We start from the raw sequence: 20,633 nt of genomic DNA on the forward strand, positions 1-20,633 counted from the left end.
ACACAAGCAGCTAGACCAAACAATACAGTTACATTTCACTGATTACCTTTTGGCTGTGGCCAACACAGTGGGTGTATAGTGTGTGTTGGCTGGTTGTGTGGGCAGATTTCTCTTGTTAACTACTAATCCTAGTAAAAGGCCTTGTTGTTTGGCCCCGCAGACGACAACGTGAGACAAGTCAGACGAGTGGAAAAGTCAACGCCGTTGCTGCTGCCACCGTCTTCTCTAGTGGAAAATCTCTTAAAATGCAGGGGAGTGTGTGTAATCTTGTGTGTGTAAGAGAGTGTGTGTGCTGCTGCCAACATATTTATACAATTTCTCATTTCATTCAGTTTTTTCTTTTCTGTGCCCCATGTCCATTGTGAAAATGTCTTGTCTTGGGGTCCTTCTTCTCCTTGTTCCCCTCTGTGCCGTCCCTCTGTAGCTGTCTCTTCATTGGCTTTTGTGTCTTGTTCTCGTCTGGCTCACCTGTGCCGCATTCAGTTGATTGTTTGGTGTCCTGACTGTTCCTTTTATTTCTGCATTTTGCGTCATATTTCGCCGCCTGTCATTTGCTATTTGTTGTGTTGCTGCTGTCGCTAGTGTTCCTGCTGCTCCTGCTTCGGGTCCTTTTTCCCGTTGCTAGTGCAATGTGGCAAGCTGAAGATAAGATGCTTAGCGAATTGTTGTCAGCTCCTTGAGAAAACTTAAGAAATCATATATGAGCGGGCTGATGTCAGAGAAATGTCAGGAGACTAGAAGAGACACGAGAGAGACAGCGACAGCGACAACTCCTTCTTTCTTTTTTTTAATTCCCTCGTTAGTTGGGTATTTCCGTAAATACCAAATTTTCCCCAATTTCCTGTTTTGTGAGATGCTTTAAACTTGAGCCGGAGAAGGGAGAAAATCTATTTCATCTGCTAAAAAAAAGGGGCGGGGCAAGAGAGACAAATCCATTGCATGGCCTTAGGGGATTTTAACCCCACGCACCTGAAGGCAAAAGCTGCGACGACAGGCAGCAACAGCAAATCAGCAATACAGGATTTCCAAATCATCTGCTTCCCTCTCAGAAACACACACGGAAAACATATACATGCACTGGAAGAAATGTAAAATGAGCTAGTAAGAATATAGCTGTGGGATGAATTCCTTTCTAGAGTTCAAAATAGTCTTTGAGAATGATTAGAAAAAGGGTTTTAAAACTATAGAGTTGAGAAATCATTATTTAAATTAAAGTAAATCCTTTCAGGCATCTTATTTCTAAAATAAAATATTTTAAGGCATTTTTCTGGCAGTCTAAAATGAGATTTCCAATTCTTCAAAGTTATTCCCTCAGTGCACCAAAGAAGACATCTAGTCGCACACACATGTGCAAATCCAACGGCTGAGTGATTGCAAGGTATAGAAAATAAAACAAATAGGATGAGGAGGGAAAACCCAAGCAACAGAAATGAAAAATCCCGTAGCATACTTTCCAGCAATCCCCACTCCCAGCAGCAGCTCCCGACATTTATGTTGGCAATTTGGCAGTCAACCGGCAACGTTGCCGTAGATATAGCTGTAGCTGTTGCTCCTGCGTAACAGGATTCTAATATGTCATGTCGTAGGGATGTCCTTTCACCTTTTGCCACAAGCAAAAGTAGCAACATCCTCATTCCTCCATTCCTCCATTCCCCATCTCCATGCCTAGAACTCTCTGCGGAGCCCCTGGGTTTCCGTTTCTATTTTCGCTGATGTCTTACTCTAGCAACTTGCGCTTCGACGACCCTTGACTAAGATGCCAGTGCATTTATCTTCATTTCTGGCAAGTTCACGCGGTTACGACCGCAACGAGAGCTGCCCACAGAGCCACTCTGCTGCCCCCCAAAAGAACCCCCTTTCCCATGGAAAAATCCCAACCCCAAAGGTCCGCAACTGGCATTGTTTAGTGGGTTTCAAATTTGACATGTGATTGTTTTCTGTGTGTGTGTTCTTTTTGGTAGCGATGGCACATCTGTTGCCCTGAGTTTTGTTTTTCGGGTAATTTTGATAAATTAATTTTTGAGCCTGGTCTGTGGCCTCTTTTACGGCCAAAAAGGGTTGACAGCCACTTGGGGACGACGAGACCGAGACTGAGACCGAAACCCACCCGTGTTGTCTGAAAAAGAATTTGATTGAAATATAATTTCCCTCAAACAAAATCCCCCCAGTCTAATCTCCTGTGTAACATTTGCCATTCCTCGGGCTTCATTAGATCCGCACAATTGATTAATCGCTGTATGAATGCCCAATGAAGAGGCGCCTTGAGCTGGGCTACTCGGTCTTCTAGCCTCCAAGGGGGGTCCAGGCGAGTCGAATCGAGTCGCGCGTTCAAGTGCGAACAGCAAATTCAGGTAATCATCATAATTGGCAATCGGCGCCCAAAACAGCCAAACAGGAGGCCCAACGGCAGAAGACAATCGACAATGGAAGCGAAGCGAGTTCTACGGTCGACTGCAGCTCATTGAATGCACTTCAAGTGAGGCACTCTAAGAAAAAAAGGAGGGTGTTTTGAGGGGATTTTAGAAATAAATGTTAATTAAAAAAAGATATTTAAAAACAAGGATTCTTAAAGCCAGAGTATCTTCTGCTGAAAACCCAAGTCCCCAGCTACTGATTTCTCAAGTTTACGTAGAATTTTCCTCACCAGAATTTCCCTCAGTGCTTATTGCAAATGCATTTCCCTGAAGAACGCTTGTTTGCATGTGTTTGCCGTGTGTTGTGCGAATGCATGTGTTAACTGCTCTGTTGTGTTGTGTTGTGTGTGTTTGCGGGCAGGTGCTGGCTTTCCCTTCAGTGATAAGGTTACCTTGTAATTAAATTAAATTGCCGACTACAGAGACAAGCCATAGAGAGAGAGCTGCATTTTCCGGACGCCTCCTGTGGCAAAATCAAACAAATGAAAAGCGAAAATCCCAACTAGAGAGAAAAATACTAAGTAAAAGAGGGGGAAATAACACCCAAAGGTGACGGACAGCAATTGTCAATTAATGGGGCACACACGTGAAAATTAGGCGGAAACACGAAGGAGGATTAATTTACAGAGACCCCGTTTGACACCTGGCAAAAGGGGGGAAACTAATACAAATGTCAAGCGATTAAGCCGCAGAAAGGATCAAGCTGATTAGCAAAGTCTTAGGCAGAGACCTCGCCGCGTCTATAAATAACACCGAAAGGGGATAAGAGTTGTACATTTGATTTGGTGTTAATAATATAAACCAGGCTCAGCGACACACACAGCTCGATGTGTTATTTAATTTGCTGCCTGGCCCAGAGACAGGCCTGTCAATGCCTGTTTGGGAAAAGCCCAAGGAGGAGGCGAGAAAAGCGAGGAAAGCGAGGAAAACGAGCTTATGGAGCCTTTACTTTCGGCACGCTATTTGTCTAACTCTCAGGGTTGTGCAGTTAAAGGATTTCGCCCAGGCAAATAACTTGACATATCTCTGAACAGAGCGCTGAGCTATCTGCTGATGTTGTTGCTTCTGCTCGATGTTTATTTTTCTATGCGCTGTTTTTCTTTCCTGTTTTCTGTTTTCCCATTTTATTTTCACGTTTACTTTGCCCCACGTCCGCCGTCGAAAGGAAAAGTAAGCTAATCTTATTGTTTTCCCAACAGCAACAGCAGCAGGAGGAGGAGCAGCAGCAGCGTATGTGGCTCCTTCTCCTGATCCTGATCCTTTGAGTTATGCGGATGCCAGTGTTTGCTTATACTTGCGCCGCGCGCTAAAGCTTTTTGCCATTTTGATTGGCGACGTGTTGAAAATGGATTTAAATTACATTGTTTCGCCAAGGACGTGCGAGCAAGCCAAGCTATAGCAGGATAACAACTGCTGCAAAACCCCGAAAAACCGACAACTGACAATTGACAACTTTATATATGTATATATGCAGTGACTTTTCCAGCAGTTGTGTCAATATTTTCATTGTATTGATTAGTTTTGCATTACCAAAAAGAGGCTCAAGGAAAGGGGGTGGCAGAAAAGAGTTTCCTATTTTCCCTTTGTTTTCACAGGCGTATTGACTTATCCCTTTTTTGTTGGCCAGCGGATTTTGCTACTTTGCGTAACTCGTATTTATTTATGTGGGAATATGTTCGCCAAAAGGCTTTTAACACACACACACTTTGCGCGGTTTGCTATTTTTGCTTATATTTGCCTTGTGCATAAATAAGACAAATATGGTTTTATTTTTTTTCCTTTTGGTAGAGAGAAACCGCAGCTTGGACTGACTGGGCTTGACCGTAAAAACCAGGCAGATAAACGACCCACAGCAAAGTAATACATAATCCGGGAGCTCAGCTTTAAAACTTAACTACACAAGTTCATAACTTGTAGTGGTTGGTAGTTGCCCCGAAAAACTTTTCCCCTGGAAGCTCCTTTGGATACGTTTTTTTTTTCGGTAGTACTAGCCATAGCCCCCTTACTTTTCCCAACTTGGCTCAAACACTTAAGCCAGCTCTCGAAAAGGGGCGACGACACTTGAGCACTTCTTCTCTGCCTCCTTGAAAAGGACTCACTCGCCTGCAGTTTAAAGTGTGCCTGTCAAGGAAAATGCTGGGGGGAAAAAGGTACTCAGTGTGACATTGCAATGAAAATAAACTTCCTGCCTCTGCCAGAAAGGAGAAAAAAGCAGGAGCAGCAGCAGGAGCTGCTATGAAACAAAAATATTTATGCAAAACCTTAAGTGAAAGCAGCGTCAATATTTTTTTGGCGCCTGTCGCTCTGCGGTTTTCAGGCTTCAGCTTTTGCCTTTTGTCAGCCATTTTCCGGGTTTATTTCTTATGCAAAAACCGCATCAAAATCATAAAACAATTGCCGAGTTCTCTTTTCAGCTTGTTGAATATGGCAAAAGTTTTGCCAGCCAGCTTCTCCTGGGCTTATGCCAGTGCAGGCTCTCTGAAAAAAGTGAATACCATATAAAATGAACTTCCTGAAGAGTGTTTTTATAGACTTTCAAAATAATAATAGAGATAATAATGGAGTAGGTGAACTATTATTGCTTATTTTTGTCAAGTAAATGTTTCTTTATTTAACCCAACTTGTTAGTTCTCATTCATAAAGAACCTCTACTGTACTTTAACCATCTCCAAACTATTAAATTTGTTAAATATTTCTTGGCTTTTCCCACCATATGTGGCCATCAGAAAAAGATTTTAAAGAATCTCCTGAATGCAGGCTGCACTTCCACAGGAATCTCTGTTTAATGCATAATAGTTTTCACCAAAAATCTATAAACTTTTCACAACTAAAAGCTTAAGTTGGGGGGAGCAAAAAAAAACAAAAAAAAAACAGCAACTTGGGTAAAGTTTTCCGATTATGATTTAGCAAGTTGCTCTGCCGGTCGGTCGTATCCCCATGGTTTTCCCATCACGACGACGTTAGTTAAATGCTCGGGAGACGACACGTGTGTCCTTTGTCCAGATTTTCCCACTGACAGCGTACCGATCGATAAATGTGCTTATCAGCAACTTTGCCGATATATAGTACTCATTTTGTTTGTGCTTATCAAAGCGCTTTTGGCTTATCAAATGTGGCCTTTTATCGCGGCAAAGGTGAAGGGAAGCCGCGAAAACCATTCCATCGATATTAAATTATAACAATGTGGTGAGTAGTGCTGTGTGTGGGTGGGGTGTTTGCATATCTAATCAGGCCACAACAACAATTCGGGATAAGGGAGAGAGGGCGCACACAATTGACTCATTAACAGGCAAAACCGCGACAAGCCAAAGCCCAATACAAACACACACCCAACCGTTTGTTATGTTTAATGATGTTGGTGGTTGTGGTCCCTAAACTTTAACCCTTCCCATCCAATGCCATTGCTCACCATGTGTCCTGCAAGGATAATTAGAATGGCTTAGCCTAATATAGGTGCAAGTGCTGCCAAAGTTTGGTTTGGCTTTTGGAGACTGCAAAAGCGGCAATAACCCTTTATGGCACTGTGAAAAAAAGGGGAGGTATTACGAGAAAAGAAATATAATTAAACAAGAAAAATACTAGAGGAAATAGCAACTAGAGATCTTAGGGATTTTCTAGATTTATCTTCTTGTTAGTTTAATTTTTAAATAAACCCTACACTTTCCTCTCAGTGCAAGATCCCTTCCCTTAACTTTGTAACTACTTAGTTTCCCTTTGCTTAGTTACTCTCTCTTTGAAGTTGTCAGGGCAAAGTTATGCACAATTATCAAAGTGCTTAAACGCCTGCCAATTTGCCACTTGACAGGCAGTTAATGTTAACCAACTTAGTTACTGTTTAAACAACAACAGTCAATCCCCAAGCCAAAGGGACACAGGGCATGAGTAATAGATGGGCTAAGGAAAAACGCTTGCCAGCAATTACATTACAATTTTTACACAATCAACGTCATCGTCATCATAATAATCAGGCAAAGTGAAGTATCAAATTACGCGCTGGCAGAAGGAAAGCGAAAAGGAAAAGGAATAGAAACCCACTGATGGCATCCCACAGGCATTTCGGGCCGGAATGGCAATCGAAGATGAAGCAGCCGCATCATCATGCCCATGCCCCCTGCCCATTCCCCCATGATATATATCCTAGTCTTAGTAGGGGATACACATCCCACATACGCCCCATCGTCTAGCGTCTCGTCGGCACTCTCTGGCAATTCTAATCAATTTTTATTATTTTTACAAACTTTGGCAGCAGCCCCGGCGAAGGAGCTCACGTCGACCTGCTCTTTGTTTCAAATGGTAGCGGAATTTATCTAGGCAAAGGAAACAAATAGCACGCCTGGGGAGGATTTTTCCCCGAGAACTTTTCTTGCCACCCATCCTGTTGCGCTGACAAACGCACAAGACGAAAAAAAAAATACGAAAAATAAAATAGAACGCGCAGGCACAGGATATCGGGGATGCCAAGGAAATCGTAGGAAAAAATCAGAGGAAAATCGAGGGGGTTGCGGGAGGCAGGTGGGCCCATGGCCATGGGCGGTCGAATGTGTTTACGTTATGATTTTCGAAATCAAAATTCAGCACGAATAGGAATAAATTTACTTCCGAATGTCATTAAATTGTTTTCCGATAGAACGTGTATATTTCACGCAAGAAGTTTTTTGTTGCTCACTAAGAGGAGGTGGCCGTATCTGACATCCGCTTCGGCATCCTTGTCATTGGCAGGACTCCTAGGACGAGGGAAAACGGAGATGGTTTCTTCTCCCTCCCTCCCGCTTCCTTTTATTATTACGATACTTGATATTATTGATTTTGATTGAGATTTATGTCGGCGGCCACGCAGGAGGATATTCCCTGTCTGCCGTGCAAATGTTTAGCATATTTCTGCACTTGGAAAAGAATTCTGGGAGATGTTAATTGAATCAAGAGAGAATGGGTTAACTGAATCTTATATTTTTAAGTTATTAATTGACTAACTAAATTACTTATTAGGTTTTTTTTAAGGTTAAATAATTTAATGAATTGTAAAAGACATGAAGATTCCATTGGAAAATCTTTTACTTTCAAAAATGGCTGGCCTTTCCTCTTTTAAAATCCCTTAAAATCTGAGTTTTTTAATTTTCATATTTTATATTTATAATTTTCTTAGAAAAATATATTAAAATTCCTTTAAGTGCACCTCTTCTTGTCCTCTTTTTGTGTAAAAAACTTGCCCAGCTGCATAAATTTTGTGCACTGCCAGGCTTTGCTTTGCTATGATTAATGCGCAAAAGTTTGCGCCTTTAACTAATAAAAGTTTCCGGCGTTGCCGCCGTCAGTAAATTGACTCAACATCTAATTTTTTTCTTCTTTTTTATATTTTTACAGAATTCGGTTGTCCAGAGCGACTACCGCATCCAGTCGCCGGCGGGCGGCTCCCCGCTGCCCTTGTGCGCCGCCAATGCGACCAGCAACAATGCCAATAGCTCCGGCGATAGCAACAGCAGTGCCGTGGCCATCTTGCAGAATAACACCAGTGCCGTGAATGCGGCTGGAAATAATACCAATTCGGCCGGAGGACCCAACACCGTGCTGCGTGTGATTGTCGAGTCGCTGATGTATCCCGTATCGCTGGATATACTGCATCAGATCTTCCAGCGTTATGGCAAGGTTCTCAAGATCGTCACCTTCACCAAGAACAATTCATTCCAGGTGGGAAAAGGATATTGATTATCTATGGGAATTTAAACTAAGTTACTTGTATGATTTTCCTTGTGTGTTCTTTAGGCCCTCATCCAGTATCCGGATGCCAACTCGGCCCAGCATGCCAAGTCCTTGCTGGACGGCCAGAACATTTACAATGGCTGCTGCACGCTGCGAATTGACAACAGCAAGCTGACGGCACTGAATGTAAAGTACAACAATGACAAGTCGCGGGACTTTACGAACCCCGCGCTGCCTCCGGGTGAGCCCGGTGTTGATCTAATGCCCACAGCCGGCGGACTGATGAATACCAACGATCTGCTACTGATCGCCGCCCGGCAAAGGCCCTCCCTAACAGGTGATAAAATAGGTAACACAAACGGAACATTTTCCCGAATTTTTCATTTATGTTTTTTCTACGCTTCAAGTTGCTAACCACACACAGAAAACGCTTACTAAAACTAACCACTTAATACACTCAACAAAAATACGTAGCTATGCTTTGTTTCCACTATTTTTTGCCTTTACACCTGCTATCGATTCGTATTACGAGCTTAAGTGGCATGCAACTAATCAGGATAACGCAAGGCACTGGCAAGAATCCAACTAACTTTGATTAATTGGATTGATTTCAGTCAACGGCCTGGGTGCCCCTGGAGTCCTGCCACCCTTCGCCCTGGGCTTGGGCACTCCGCTAACCGGAGGATATAGCAATGCCCTGCCCAATCTGGCCGCCTTCTCGCTGGCCAACAGCGGTGCCCTGCAGACAGCCGCACCCGCCATGCGCGGATACTCGAATGTTCTGCTCGTCTCGAATTTAAATGAGGAGGTAAGTGTCCCACTTTAAGAGTTTAAAATTTAAAAGGAAATGTAAACCTTGCAGATGAAATTTGTAGCTCTAATAAATAGGATTAGCTTCTTGGGCTTTTTAAATACCATTTAAGACTTTAAACTCTTGTGTTTATTTAAAAGAATTTAATTTTGTGTATAATTCTCCATAAAAAATTAAATATAAACCAAGGCAAATATGTTTCCAAAGATCCTTTTAATATATTTCCAATCATTTCATTTTTGTGGCCAATATTACAATATGTGCCAGTGAAAAAATCCCTACTGTAAGCCCCTAAAAAATAATTTTATATAAATAAAATATATATTAAACTGATGGAAGTTTAAAAAAAATGTCTCTTTCACACATTTTTTACATCTATCTATATCATGTTTAACCAAAGGCTTTCAATTAGTTCACATTCCGTGTTTGTCCACATTTTTTCTACAAGTATTAACTATCATTTAACATTTTTTTGTTTCAAGCAAACAAATACCTGACAAAGCTACTTTGATTTTACATTTTATTTACCATCAAATAGATTACCTTGTTATATTTGTACTCGTATATATTATATGTGTAGTGTATCGGGGGGATCTGTTCCCCAACCAAACTCCGCCTCAGCCTCAGCCTCTACCTTTACCCTTCTCTCTTTCCCAGCCAGATTCATCATCTGTTCATTTAAATCTCTCTGTTTTAATCTTTGTTTTATTTTATTATTTGTAAAACATCTGAAACGAAACTCTCGCTAACTGACGACAAACTCTATTTTCTCTTTTTCTCTGTAGATGGTCACGCCTGATGCTCTCTTTACCCTCTTTGGTACGTCTGCACAACCGAATTACTACTTACTCTTACTATTAATTGCCAGTTTTTTTTTCCCAAATTTTATTTGTTTGTTGTCTCGCTGGGGCAAGGGTAGACCAAGGACCAGCTAAAGATATCCTTGAGCTCTCTACTAAACTCTTTTACTATATCTTTTTGAAGTCTAAAAAGTGGAAAGCATATTCTCTAAGGTCCTGTCTAGCCTTGCCCAGTCACAACGTGTCCCTTATATATATATATTTACACTCCTTGAACAATTTATAAGTAGTTTACTTGATTATTCATTGAATTTACACTGTACGAATCGAGCGAGGCCAGCTCTGGGTCCTATATATCCTTTTTCTCTTCTGTTTTTTGTATACTTTTGTTGTGTTTGTTGGTACTTCCGGGGCTTTGGCATTTACGCCATTTACGTGCAATCAGCAAAAGTGCCATGAATTATTTATGCACTTCGGGGGGTGGGTGTCTGTGGGTTAAACAAAGCAATAGCTGACAAAAATGCGGCACAAACTGTTTAAAATATTGAAAAAGCCTTAAAAAGTAAGACAAAAAACCAGGCAGGAACCAAACGTTGGCTCATAAAATGCATCCGCCATGTGGGAAATATAAAATGGCTGTAAAACTTTCGACCTCTAGGTTTTCTAACGCCCAACCTAAACCTAAACCTCTCTGGTTCTGGCTTAAAGCGATCCTGTAAACTCTGAGGACAGCTTCCCGATCAGGACATAAAATCCATTTAAATGGTTTCCCTGTATCCAAAGCCAAAGCCATACCCTGAACCTTCAGCAAATGGCTTTCTAATGGCTTTCCATCAGGCAACTTGAAATGGAAATTGAAATAGAAATAGCAATAGAAATAGAAACCGTTCTGGGTTATATCCATTTATCCTGTCATAAGTTCTGCTTACAAATTGTAAAACAATGAATATATGTAACATATATATGTTTGTACATATATTAAAAACATGTAGCAAGAGGCAACTGGCAACAAGTGAGAGAGACCGCACTGTAAGGACTCGTTGCTGCAGTCCTTGTACCTACATCCTGTTGCTTCTTCTGCTGTCTGTGTGAAATTACATGAATTAAGTGTGTGCTCGTGGCCGGGGCTTCCATTGTGAGGCGTGAGGGTGTAAGTGTCTAAGGACTTTGCTGCCAGGACTAAAATGCATGCACAAAACACATGCTTTAACATGTGCTCATCCTGCCACACACACACACACGGACACACACTCGCTTGCAGGCGGCACAAAAGATTGAGTGCGGAAGTGCATAGCTATAAAAATGTCCATTTATTTAGTTATCATTGCGCTTGTTGCTGTCGCCCATTGTTGCTGTTGCTTTGCTTAAGTGTGTAGGCACTGAGCGAAAAAGTGGGTTTTACAGAAGCTTAATAAAGCATAGAAGGGGGGATAAATTAGTTGAAAAGAAATTGTATTAAAATTAAGCAATTTTAAGTAAGTTACAATATATTTTCGGGAAAGATCTTTGTAGAGTAATTTTTAATTTAAGAAAAAATATAGACAAATCATAGTTGTTACCTTTTAATTTAAAATATAAAAGCGTATTTAAAAACCTTGTTTAATAGCTTAAACTCCATTGAAAATTAAGAGTAAAGTCAGCTTAAATTCTTTACAATTAAAGCACCTTTGCTACTTCCAAAAATATCCATTTAAAGTAGAATTTTCTTAACCATTTCTCACCGTGCATTTTGTGTGGTTTTTTGCCCCTTCTCTCTGGCTTTCTTTCACTCTATAATACACACATATATACACATAGTGTGTGCACCTTTTTGTGGCACACACAGTCATGATCATTGTGTAGTTTTTGCTGGCTCTCACAATTGAAATAAAATTTACTTGTGACTTTTCGTAGCTCGTTGGCTTGGTTAGCCGCTCGCTCGCTCGGTTGGTTGGTTGGTTTCTCCTAGAGAAGGAGGAGCAGCACTAGGATTGTGTCTCCTTGCTAGTTTTTCGTCGTAGTCTCTCCGTCTGTCGTCTGTTTGCCAAATGAATTTAACTAACTTTGTAAAGTTAATGGGGTTTGCTGTTTGAATTGCTGTCCCCGACATCATCCTGCTCCTTGCTCCTTGCTGCTTGTGTGTAGTTTATTATTTTATGGGATTCCCAGTTGACTTTTCACTTGCGCTGCATTTCTCCATTTCTCCGTTTAGCTTGCTCCATTATGTACTTGATTTAATTACCAAAACACATCGATTGAGCAAGTTTTTGTCCGGCAAACAAGCATGTGTGGCGCATAATTGCAGCATAATGGATTTTGGTTGCCATACAACTCCGAGTCCAGTTTCCTTATTCCTAGAGATACAATCTCTGGTGAATTTTTTGTGTGTGTGTGCTCCTTTGTTTCTCCCTCTTTCTCTGGTGACACAAAACGGTTTGTTTGTGGCCAGAATCCTCCTTTGTTTGCATGCAAATGCATTTAATTTGAGTTTAAATACCCAAATATAAACTTTTGCCAAACAAACGAAACGAAATGGAGAGGTGAGCGGTTGGCTGAGGGAACAACAGGGGGTTAAGCCGCTTGAACTTAACCCTTGTGTGCCTGCGGTTGCTGCCTTTGATTTATATTTACAAATTGCACTCGGCATTCTGTCAGCAGCAGTTCGGTAGAGAGGGCTTATCGCTCAAAGTAAACAAAACTGTTGCCGAACGTATTAATTGCTTAAAAATTGTTTCTGTTTGTGGGGGATTTGTGCAACAGCAGCAGCAGCAGGAGAGAGAGAGGGGAAGCAGTCTGTGGAAAATCCAGGGAAAATCCGATCAGTGTTGCAACAGCTAAAGTTACAGCTTGGCAGCTGACTGCCTGGCTGCCTGACTGCCTGCCTGACTGCCTGCCTGACTGCCTGCCTGACTGCCTTCCTGCACTGCTAATAAAGCTTAGATTGCTGATTAAACGCTTCGAAGGACTCAGAGGTCCATAAGCGTAAAAGTAGGAAACTCCTCAACTTCCTCCTCTTCGGATACCCCATACGCCCTGTTGCACACAGACAGACGACGAAGAGATGTCGATAAGTCGAACGTTAAGCGTATTATTATTGGGGTGCCAATAGATTTAGATAAACTCGAAGGAAGGCAACCAGCCAGCGTGTAATTGACGGCCAGAGACACTCTTCTAGCAACTAGCAACCAGCAGCTTGCAACTTGCGACTTTCGACGGGCAATCAGCCAAATGGCAGGCTAAAATTTTATGTAATAACCTTTTGAATTTCCAAGTAGCTCTAAGCAGACAGGGGACAGACAGAAGCAATGCCAGTGACACTTGGAAGGAAGCTAGCTAAACAGTTACACTCTGGAAAAATGAGCTAAATAGTTTACATCTCTCTTGAGAGTTTTTCAAGCAAATAAGTAGCTTAAAAAATATTGAATCTATAAGTAATTCATTACCCAGTCTAGTCTTTATAACCTTAAATAACCTTAAATTTCCCTATAAAATACATAAATTCTAGTGCTTTTCGCCCAGTGTATTCTAACAGAGAAGTGGCAAGCGAATGGCAAACCGGCAAATGGCATAACGGCTGCTTTTGTTATGTTAATGCCAAAACGCAAGGACACGTAACAACAATTTCCCACATGAGGCGGGGCCACCTTTTGCCTGGGTGCCAGCGAATTTAGCACTTCAAAGGGTCGGGGGTCAAAGGGCGCGACTAGGATCAGGACCGAGACGCTATGCGGTTCGCTGCCTCCTGCGCTCACCTGAACGCCTCGCCTGCCTGTGTGTGTTTGCATATCAAATAATAAAAGTGGCAAGCTCAGCTCAGGAGACAACAAACAACGAACGCACTTCAAACGCGTTTGGGATTGATCTAGCTGGAAAAACAGCAACAGCAGCAGCGGCAACAAAAAGGCCAAAACCCTGGAAAAGTTGGCCAGGAAAAAAAACCCTTTTCATTCGGTAGGCAGTCAGACATTTTATTAGTTTTGACAGCGCTTTGTTCGTCCTGCGAGAGAGGACTCAATTGAAAAGGACCTAAAGGCCCCCCACTTCTGGGGCATGGCCTGCTCTCCAGACACTTGACACATGCCGCTTAGCCTGTCAAGGCACTCAATAAGGTCCTCGAAGGCCCAGGAATCACCCCAATCTAACCCTGCTCTCTCCCCCAAATCGAAGGCTGGGATTGAGTTGCCCTTTGCATAACAATAAAAGAAAACTTAATCAGTCTGCAAATCGTCTGGGAAACACAACCCATAACACACACCCAACGCATATGTGTGGGCCCATTGTAATCCGCTTATGTAATTGTAATGACGTGATAAAAATTTATATCATTGCCGAAAATATTGTCGAAACGTGTTTAATTGAATTTTTATGCGTTTAGCGTTAGAGAGAGAGACAGAGATCCGGGCCCGGCTTTGTGCGAAATAATTTCATAAAATTTTATGCGCTACATGTTGCCACAGCACAGAGAACGCAGAGCAATGCAATTTGATAAAGTGCCCTGCTCTCCGCCCTGAACACCGCCAAAAATTAAATCCAATGTGCAAATAATATCAATGAATTTTTCATAAATCGCTTTCACAGCGCCAATGCGCGCGTTCGGAATGTGATTAAATGGAAGTCGCAGTGAATTGAAACTGTCGATTCAAATTCTAAATTCAGGCGGCGGCAGGTGAAAAATTTAAGAGGCGAAAAAAACTTTACAGACTCTCTGCCGCATAATTCTTCATCTGGAATATGCCCAAGCACAGGACTAATGGGCCATCGGGGAATCCCGGGGCTCATGTCTGCATATGTTAGTGTCGCTAAACCAGAAAAAAATATATATATATAAAAAGAAAAAGAGAAGGCAAAAGTAGAGGGAAACTGCTTCTCCGATAATAAATTATTATCAAGTCTGTCGGTGGAGAGAAGTCTGGGAATACCGAAGCTGAAGCCGAAGCTGAAGAAGAAGCCTGTGGTTGGGCGCACTTTGCATGGCAACCGTATTGCTCATACGCCCCGTTGCACGCCAAACTTCAAGTTATGCTGGCACTCCATACGCTCCACTGCCAATACCTGCAGATGTGGCTGTCTGCTGCTCTAGTTCTGGCTCTGCCACAGCTTCAGCTGCAATTGTAGCTACCAAGAAATATTTTTTGTGCTGGCCAAAACCGAAAAACGAAATGAAATTGGCCGGCATTTTGGCATAAGTCAAGTCGTCGTCGTCGTCGTCGTCCGGCGGATAACTGGTAACAGAGGGAGTCAGTCAGTCAGGTGGCCAGTCGTCTGTATAAAATGGATTTACTGCCAACTGTTGAACTGTGTGCTCCATCCTTTTGCTCCTGCTCCTGCTCTAACCGAATCCTTCTCCTACTATTTACTACCTGCATTTCCATTGCTACTTTTGTAACTTGTTAGCGCACCGCTCGCTTCGCTACGCTCCGAGTGGCTGGCATGGCCCTCACTTTTATGGCCACACAGCTTCCTAAGTTGGGGTGCACAGCAAGAAATAAGTATGGCCATGAATATGGAGGGGTTTTTAGAGTGGTTTAGGAATATTTCGAAATAAAATTAGGCACTTAAAGCTAAGAGAAGAGACCTAGAAACCAAGAAAATGCATCTTGATTGTGTTTAGTAGAAAATTGGTTAATTGGAAAACTAGTTGCTATAGATTTTTATTAAATTTAATAACCATTTATACTTCAAAATTCAATTTTAAAATTTAATTTAAATCATTTAAAATTAGATCTTCAGGAAAATGTCGCAAAGTAAATGAATTTAAAAGCTTAGCAAGGACTTTTCCTAGAGTGTATACATCTCTATTTTTACTTTTTGTTCTCCAAGGTGTGTGTGTGTGTTGAAGTAGTTGAAAATTTACTTTGCGCATTATTCGATTTGTTGTCTTGGGGCAAAGAGGAGGACTGCACTTTACATTGTTTGCTTTGGGGTCCGACTCCAAAGTCGGACTGTTGTAGCCATTGCCCTTTGGCCACCAACTCGAGCGGCAACTATTTTTTATGCTCGATGGCAATTTGCGCCCAGCTTCAAATTTGCCGCTGATTGGCTGCACAAGTCACCCAAGGACCTTCGGGCAGCTGTCAAAGCAAAAAAGAGTCCACTGACCGCCGGAGATGTCCACTTAAATTCTTAAAGCCATCTGCCAGACTTAATGCAGTCCCTCCTGCAGCTGAGTCCTTGCGTCCTTGGTCTGGCTTAATATTGCATAGTTTGCGGGGCGCCAGTAAAGCCATAAAATACAATTCAATAACGCGTCCGCCCGGCAGCCCGGCCAAAAAGTTGCACACCTTGTCTGACAGCTGTAAAATCCGTGGCCTTAAAACCCAGGTAAGACGGTGGCTTCTCCTCCTGCTCCTGCAAAAGAATCCTTAGCCGGAGTTCGAATTGAAGCTCGTAAAAAATAGCGCAGGAAACTTATTGAGCCAGTTATGAGTTTCCTCGTACATGATACTAACGGCTTGGCCCGCGGCAATAATGCGAGTGCCTGGCTGCTGTCCTGGGGATCCTCTGGGCAAAATGGACCCAAGAAGGTGGCGGCGCTGGGAGGGCTGATATATCTCGCGTACATGTTATGGCTTTTTGGTGGGGTGTAAAACTTTTCCAACGGCCTCCATAAACCGCTTCGAGCTGTCCGAAAATGCAAGCTGCATCGCGGGAGAAGCTAAAGGAGCTGGATGAAGCTGGAAGAAGCTGCAAGAAGCTTTATGCCATACTTTGTCCAGGTGCAAGTTTAAGGTAGCGTCAAGCTAAATAAGATGGGGTTGAACTTGAAAAATGTAATACCTTCGTATAGGAAATTGAATTAATATATAATATACAATAATAATTAAAAAATTATAGATCTTTCTAGACTCAATAAAACTGTAATAAATAAAATCTAAGAATTATATTTAATTCTAAATTTATTAAGACACAATTTCAAGCACTTATTTGAAGGATTTCCCTTGTAATTTTCTTATTAGTTGTCCCTGCTGGCCTCGCCTCGCTTTCGTACAGCCAATACCCAAAACTTTTATAACTTTACTGGCAACAAACGCTGGGAAACTAGAGCCCAGTGGCAGCAAAAACTCTTGTATACTCATAATCCTCAACCGTTCTCCATTTTCCCCTCTTCTTTCTCTCTCTCCCTTTTTGGAAAACGCAGGTGTATACGGCGATGTGCAACGTGTAAAGATCCTGTACAACAAGAAGGACTCGGCACTCATACAGATGGCGGAGCCCCAGCAAGCTTATTTGGGTAAGTCAAACTCAAACAAAACGCACTTTCACCCCGGAAAACCGGTGGAAAACACACACAGACACCCACTGCGAAATGAAAGTAATGAAAAATCGCAGTCTGTGAATCCTGGACAGAGCAAACAACAACAATAACTACAAAAAAAATGAGCAACTGCAATTTGCAGCTTGTTTAAAATGAAAATTCCAGCAACATGAAATTCCAAACGGCGGCGGTGCATTCCTTTGGCAACCGTAACCGTTCCCGTTGCAGCAAACAAAATGTATTAATAATAAAAATTGTTAAGGCGTAGCAAGGGGGAATGGGAACGCAGTGGAGAGGAGGTGGCATAAATGAAATTTTATAAGCGCTTTATTACCAGGAGGCGCAACACCTGGTCCAGTTTTTCCACCCATTTTCCGACCAACAAAGGCAGTAGCAGTAGCAAGAGCAGCAACAGCAGCTCGACGGGACATGCCAATCATTTTATTGCATTTATTTGTGTGCACTTTGGCATTGTCAGGGCAAGAAGGACCTCGCCCCAGGATCTCTCGCCTCGCACACGCATTAAGCGAAATGAAAATTGTCGCGTTAAGAGCAGCCAACCGACGTGCCAAATTCCACTTTATTACAAAAACAGCAAGGCAGCCGACAGCAACACCTTTTTCAATTTTCATTTCGATTTGGTTTTATTCCATTTAACACGCCAACTATACTGTATATATATCTGAGCTGGCATGGGGCTATCTTCCCCAATTTCTCTTTTCTCTCTGTGTGTTTTTACACCGGTCAGAGCCGCGTCAGCACTCAGCGGGCTCGAGCTTCCTTCATTTGTGCCTTTTTATACGCAATTCGCTGGAAAAATAACTCAAAAAGCTGTCAAAGTGCAGCGGCCCAGCTGGATGGCGCTTAATTGAAAACGACAGCCGGGCGAAAATTCCCCCCGATTGTTTTCTTTATCTTTGACAGAGTTCTTAACTACAGTTGTCATATAGAGTTATTAATTACAATTGTATCATTTTAAAAAATATAAAAAAGGGAAAGGGGAATCAACTTACACAAAAGAGGCTGGAATTCTCTTCTTGAAATAATTTTAAATACTTAAAAAAAAAAGATGAATACTATCCTTGTACTCAACTTCGAAATCATATTTCTTTGCTAATTAAAAAATCTTTAAACCTCTTGTTTTAATTATAAAATATTATTTCGAAAATCTCCCCATTAAAAGCCATGAGTTTTAAGCACAATTATCATTTATTTCACATGCCATAAATATTAAGTGGCTACCAAAAAGAGTTATTAGCTGCTTATGACCAATGAAAGCACATTGTGCCGAGCTCCTGGAAATCTGTTCGAACCAACGGGCCGCCATCGGAGCGCGTTAATCGTTCGCACATGTAATTTATCAATTATATTTTCCGTCACGATTCCCTGACACATTCCCACAGCCCAGCTCTGCGCGCTCTGCTCTGTTGTTAATAAAGTTTAAATAAATTTAATCTGTTCAATAAATGCAATGGTCGATCGCAGCGGAAATTGCCAGCAAATTGTGCGCGTCTGGAAAAGCGTAAGCTACTGCATAATGAATGCCATCAACTGTTTATTGATTTAAATAAAAAGGAAATAAGTGCAGGTTCAGGGCACACACACACACACGGGGTTGCGCACATAAGTAATGTCTGTAGGGTATACGCCATTCCGCACATTCTGGCGTCTGTCCACCGTCTGTGGCCTCAATTTCCTTTTATTTTTATTTTTATTTATTTATTTTTCGCCATCAAAATATGCTTTGTGCCTGTACTCAATTAATTTTTTAATTATAATTATGTAAACATTGCAACCTGCAGTGCCGTGGCGGTGCACCTTGTAAACCGCTGCTCAAAAGCATTCCCGCTTTGAGATTTTCTTACTTAATTAATTGGGTTGACAAAAGGGGGGAAACTATGGAAGCACAAGCTAATCAGCAGAAGCTCTTGAAAATGCATGGCTAAATTTTGAAATCCATTTCGGGATAATAGTCCTCCACCCCCCCTTTTGTGTGTGCCGCTGACAGTCAACTTATTTCGGTGGCGTATACGCAATGCGTTGTGTTAATTGAATTCGTCCGCAAAAATTGACAGAGTTCTGTGGACCACAAAATACCGACCCCGTTGGTTTGCCAACTGCAGTTGATAAAACTATTGTGCAGCATTTCACGCAAATGAACCGACAAAACCAAAGCCAGTCAACTGTTTGACCAAACAAGCAAATTAGAGAGGAAGTCGACAACATACCTTCCGCTCCCAAACAAAACAAGAGGGAGGAGCTGAGGTTCCTGGTGGAAATTCGAACCAAATGCCCCGGGACATGTGAAAATATTAATGGGCATGCGGCAGCATATAGACTACTAATGTGCCGCAAGGACTGCCAAATGGCAAACACTTCCGCTGCCTTTCGCTACGTTCGCCAAGCCCAGGCTACACTATAACAAAAATACTAGGATTTCAAGTGGAAATGTAGTTATTTTCCAAGTTTCAGTTAATAATTTAATCAGGAAATTCATAGAATTTAAGAAACAATTTCCACAAATCTCTAAAAATTCCTAGAAACAATTATTTTAAAGCCTAAAAGTCGGCAATGCATAATTATCCCTGGAAAAATAGATATTTCTTGGAGTTTCCCAGAATATTAATTGGGATTAGCTAGGAAATTTCCCAAGAACTCGAAACAATTCTATGGGAAATGCCACCTTTTCTAGTATAGTACACCCCCTTCCAATTTCCCCAAGTGTAGCCCAGCTACCTGGACACCAGGTAACAAGTCTGAAATGGAAGCTCCGTTTGGGGCAGGAGTGCGCACTTATGCACTCATAAAATATTAACAAATTCATTCGTTACTTTGCCCAAAACTCTCCGCCAACAAACAAAGACGATTACCGAACAAGGAGCAAGGAAAGCAGGAAACAGAAAGCAGGAGATGTGGTGGTAAAGCGGCAGGATACACGAGAGGGCAGGGATGCAGGACAAGGAACAGCAGCTGTCCAGGGTCACCAACTCACCCCATGCATACGAAAGTGTCTCGTAAGGTGGTGTGCGTTATGGCGGGGGCCACACACAAAATACGGCTACAATTGCACACTCAGCATACGAATTACAGCGTAAAGGCGCAAAAAAGTTTTCTTTTTTCTTTTTTTCTTTTTTGTAAGTGAAGTCAACGGAATATCACGAGGGGGAAAGCCTGGGAAAAGCAATGAGAATCGGACGCCAGAATGGACAACCAACTTTTAGGGGGGCCCCAAACAAACTGCGACAGCAATCAGAGGGCGCTGAGCTGGGAAATAGACAAAAACACACAATGAAAAAACAATAAGCATGCTAGGCATACACTGGAATTAAATTTGGGGATAAAATTGTAGCAAAAAATTCTTAAAATTACCTTTAAAATAAGATTTTGATTCGAAATGAATGGAAAATGGGCGTAAAAGATTTCCAAATTTCAAACTTTACAAATTTACTTTACTATTAGAATTTTCCTATTTTAATATGTTATATTTCCTTGTGTACTTTATAAGCTGCGTCTACTTGCTGGCCAGTTCGAGGTGTGTGTATTATAATGGAGCATTTGTTGGGTGGCAACTGGGGAATCAGAATCCAAATCAGAATCGGTATAGAGGGGGCAAAGGAGTGCGATGCTGGGCGGGATTAAGTTTTTGCGCAACTTATTACCAACTATGGACAGAGGCA

At 41.9% G+C, this 20,633-nt stretch overlaps 1 protein-coding gene across 18 annotated transcripts in view; it reads left to right on the top strand.

Annotated features, from left to right (window-relative positions):
* The window catches only part of LOC108077683 (polypyrimidine tract-binding protein 1 heph), a 170,015-nt gene that overhangs the window by 144,147 nt on the left and 5,235 nt on the right, over positions 1-20,633 (top strand). For 16 of the 18 annotated variants that reach the window (XM_070287490.1, XM_070287501.1, XM_070287491.1 and 13 more), the window contains 5 exons: positions 7,776-8,099; positions 8,175-8,460; positions 8,726-8,919; positions 9,708-9,741; positions 16,840-16,932. In XM_070287490.1, the coding sequence (XP_070143591.1) occupies positions 7,776-8,099; positions 8,175-8,460; positions 8,726-8,919; positions 9,708-9,741; positions 16,840-16,932 (931 nt within the window). The remainder of the gene's footprint in view (positions 1-7,775; positions 8,100-8,174; positions 8,461-8,725; positions 8,920-9,707; positions 9,742-16,839; positions 16,933-20,633) is intronic. The other 2 variants (XM_070287492.1, XM_070287498.1) reach the window with 1 other exon arrangement.

This window comes from Drosophila kikkawai, chromosome 3R, assembly GCF_030179895.1.
Source record: "Drosophila kikkawai strain 14028-0561.14 chromosome 3R, DkikHiC1v2, whole genome shotgun sequence".
Taxonomy (NCBI): Eukaryota; Metazoa; Arthropoda; class Insecta; order Diptera; family Drosophilidae; genus Drosophila; species Drosophila kikkawai.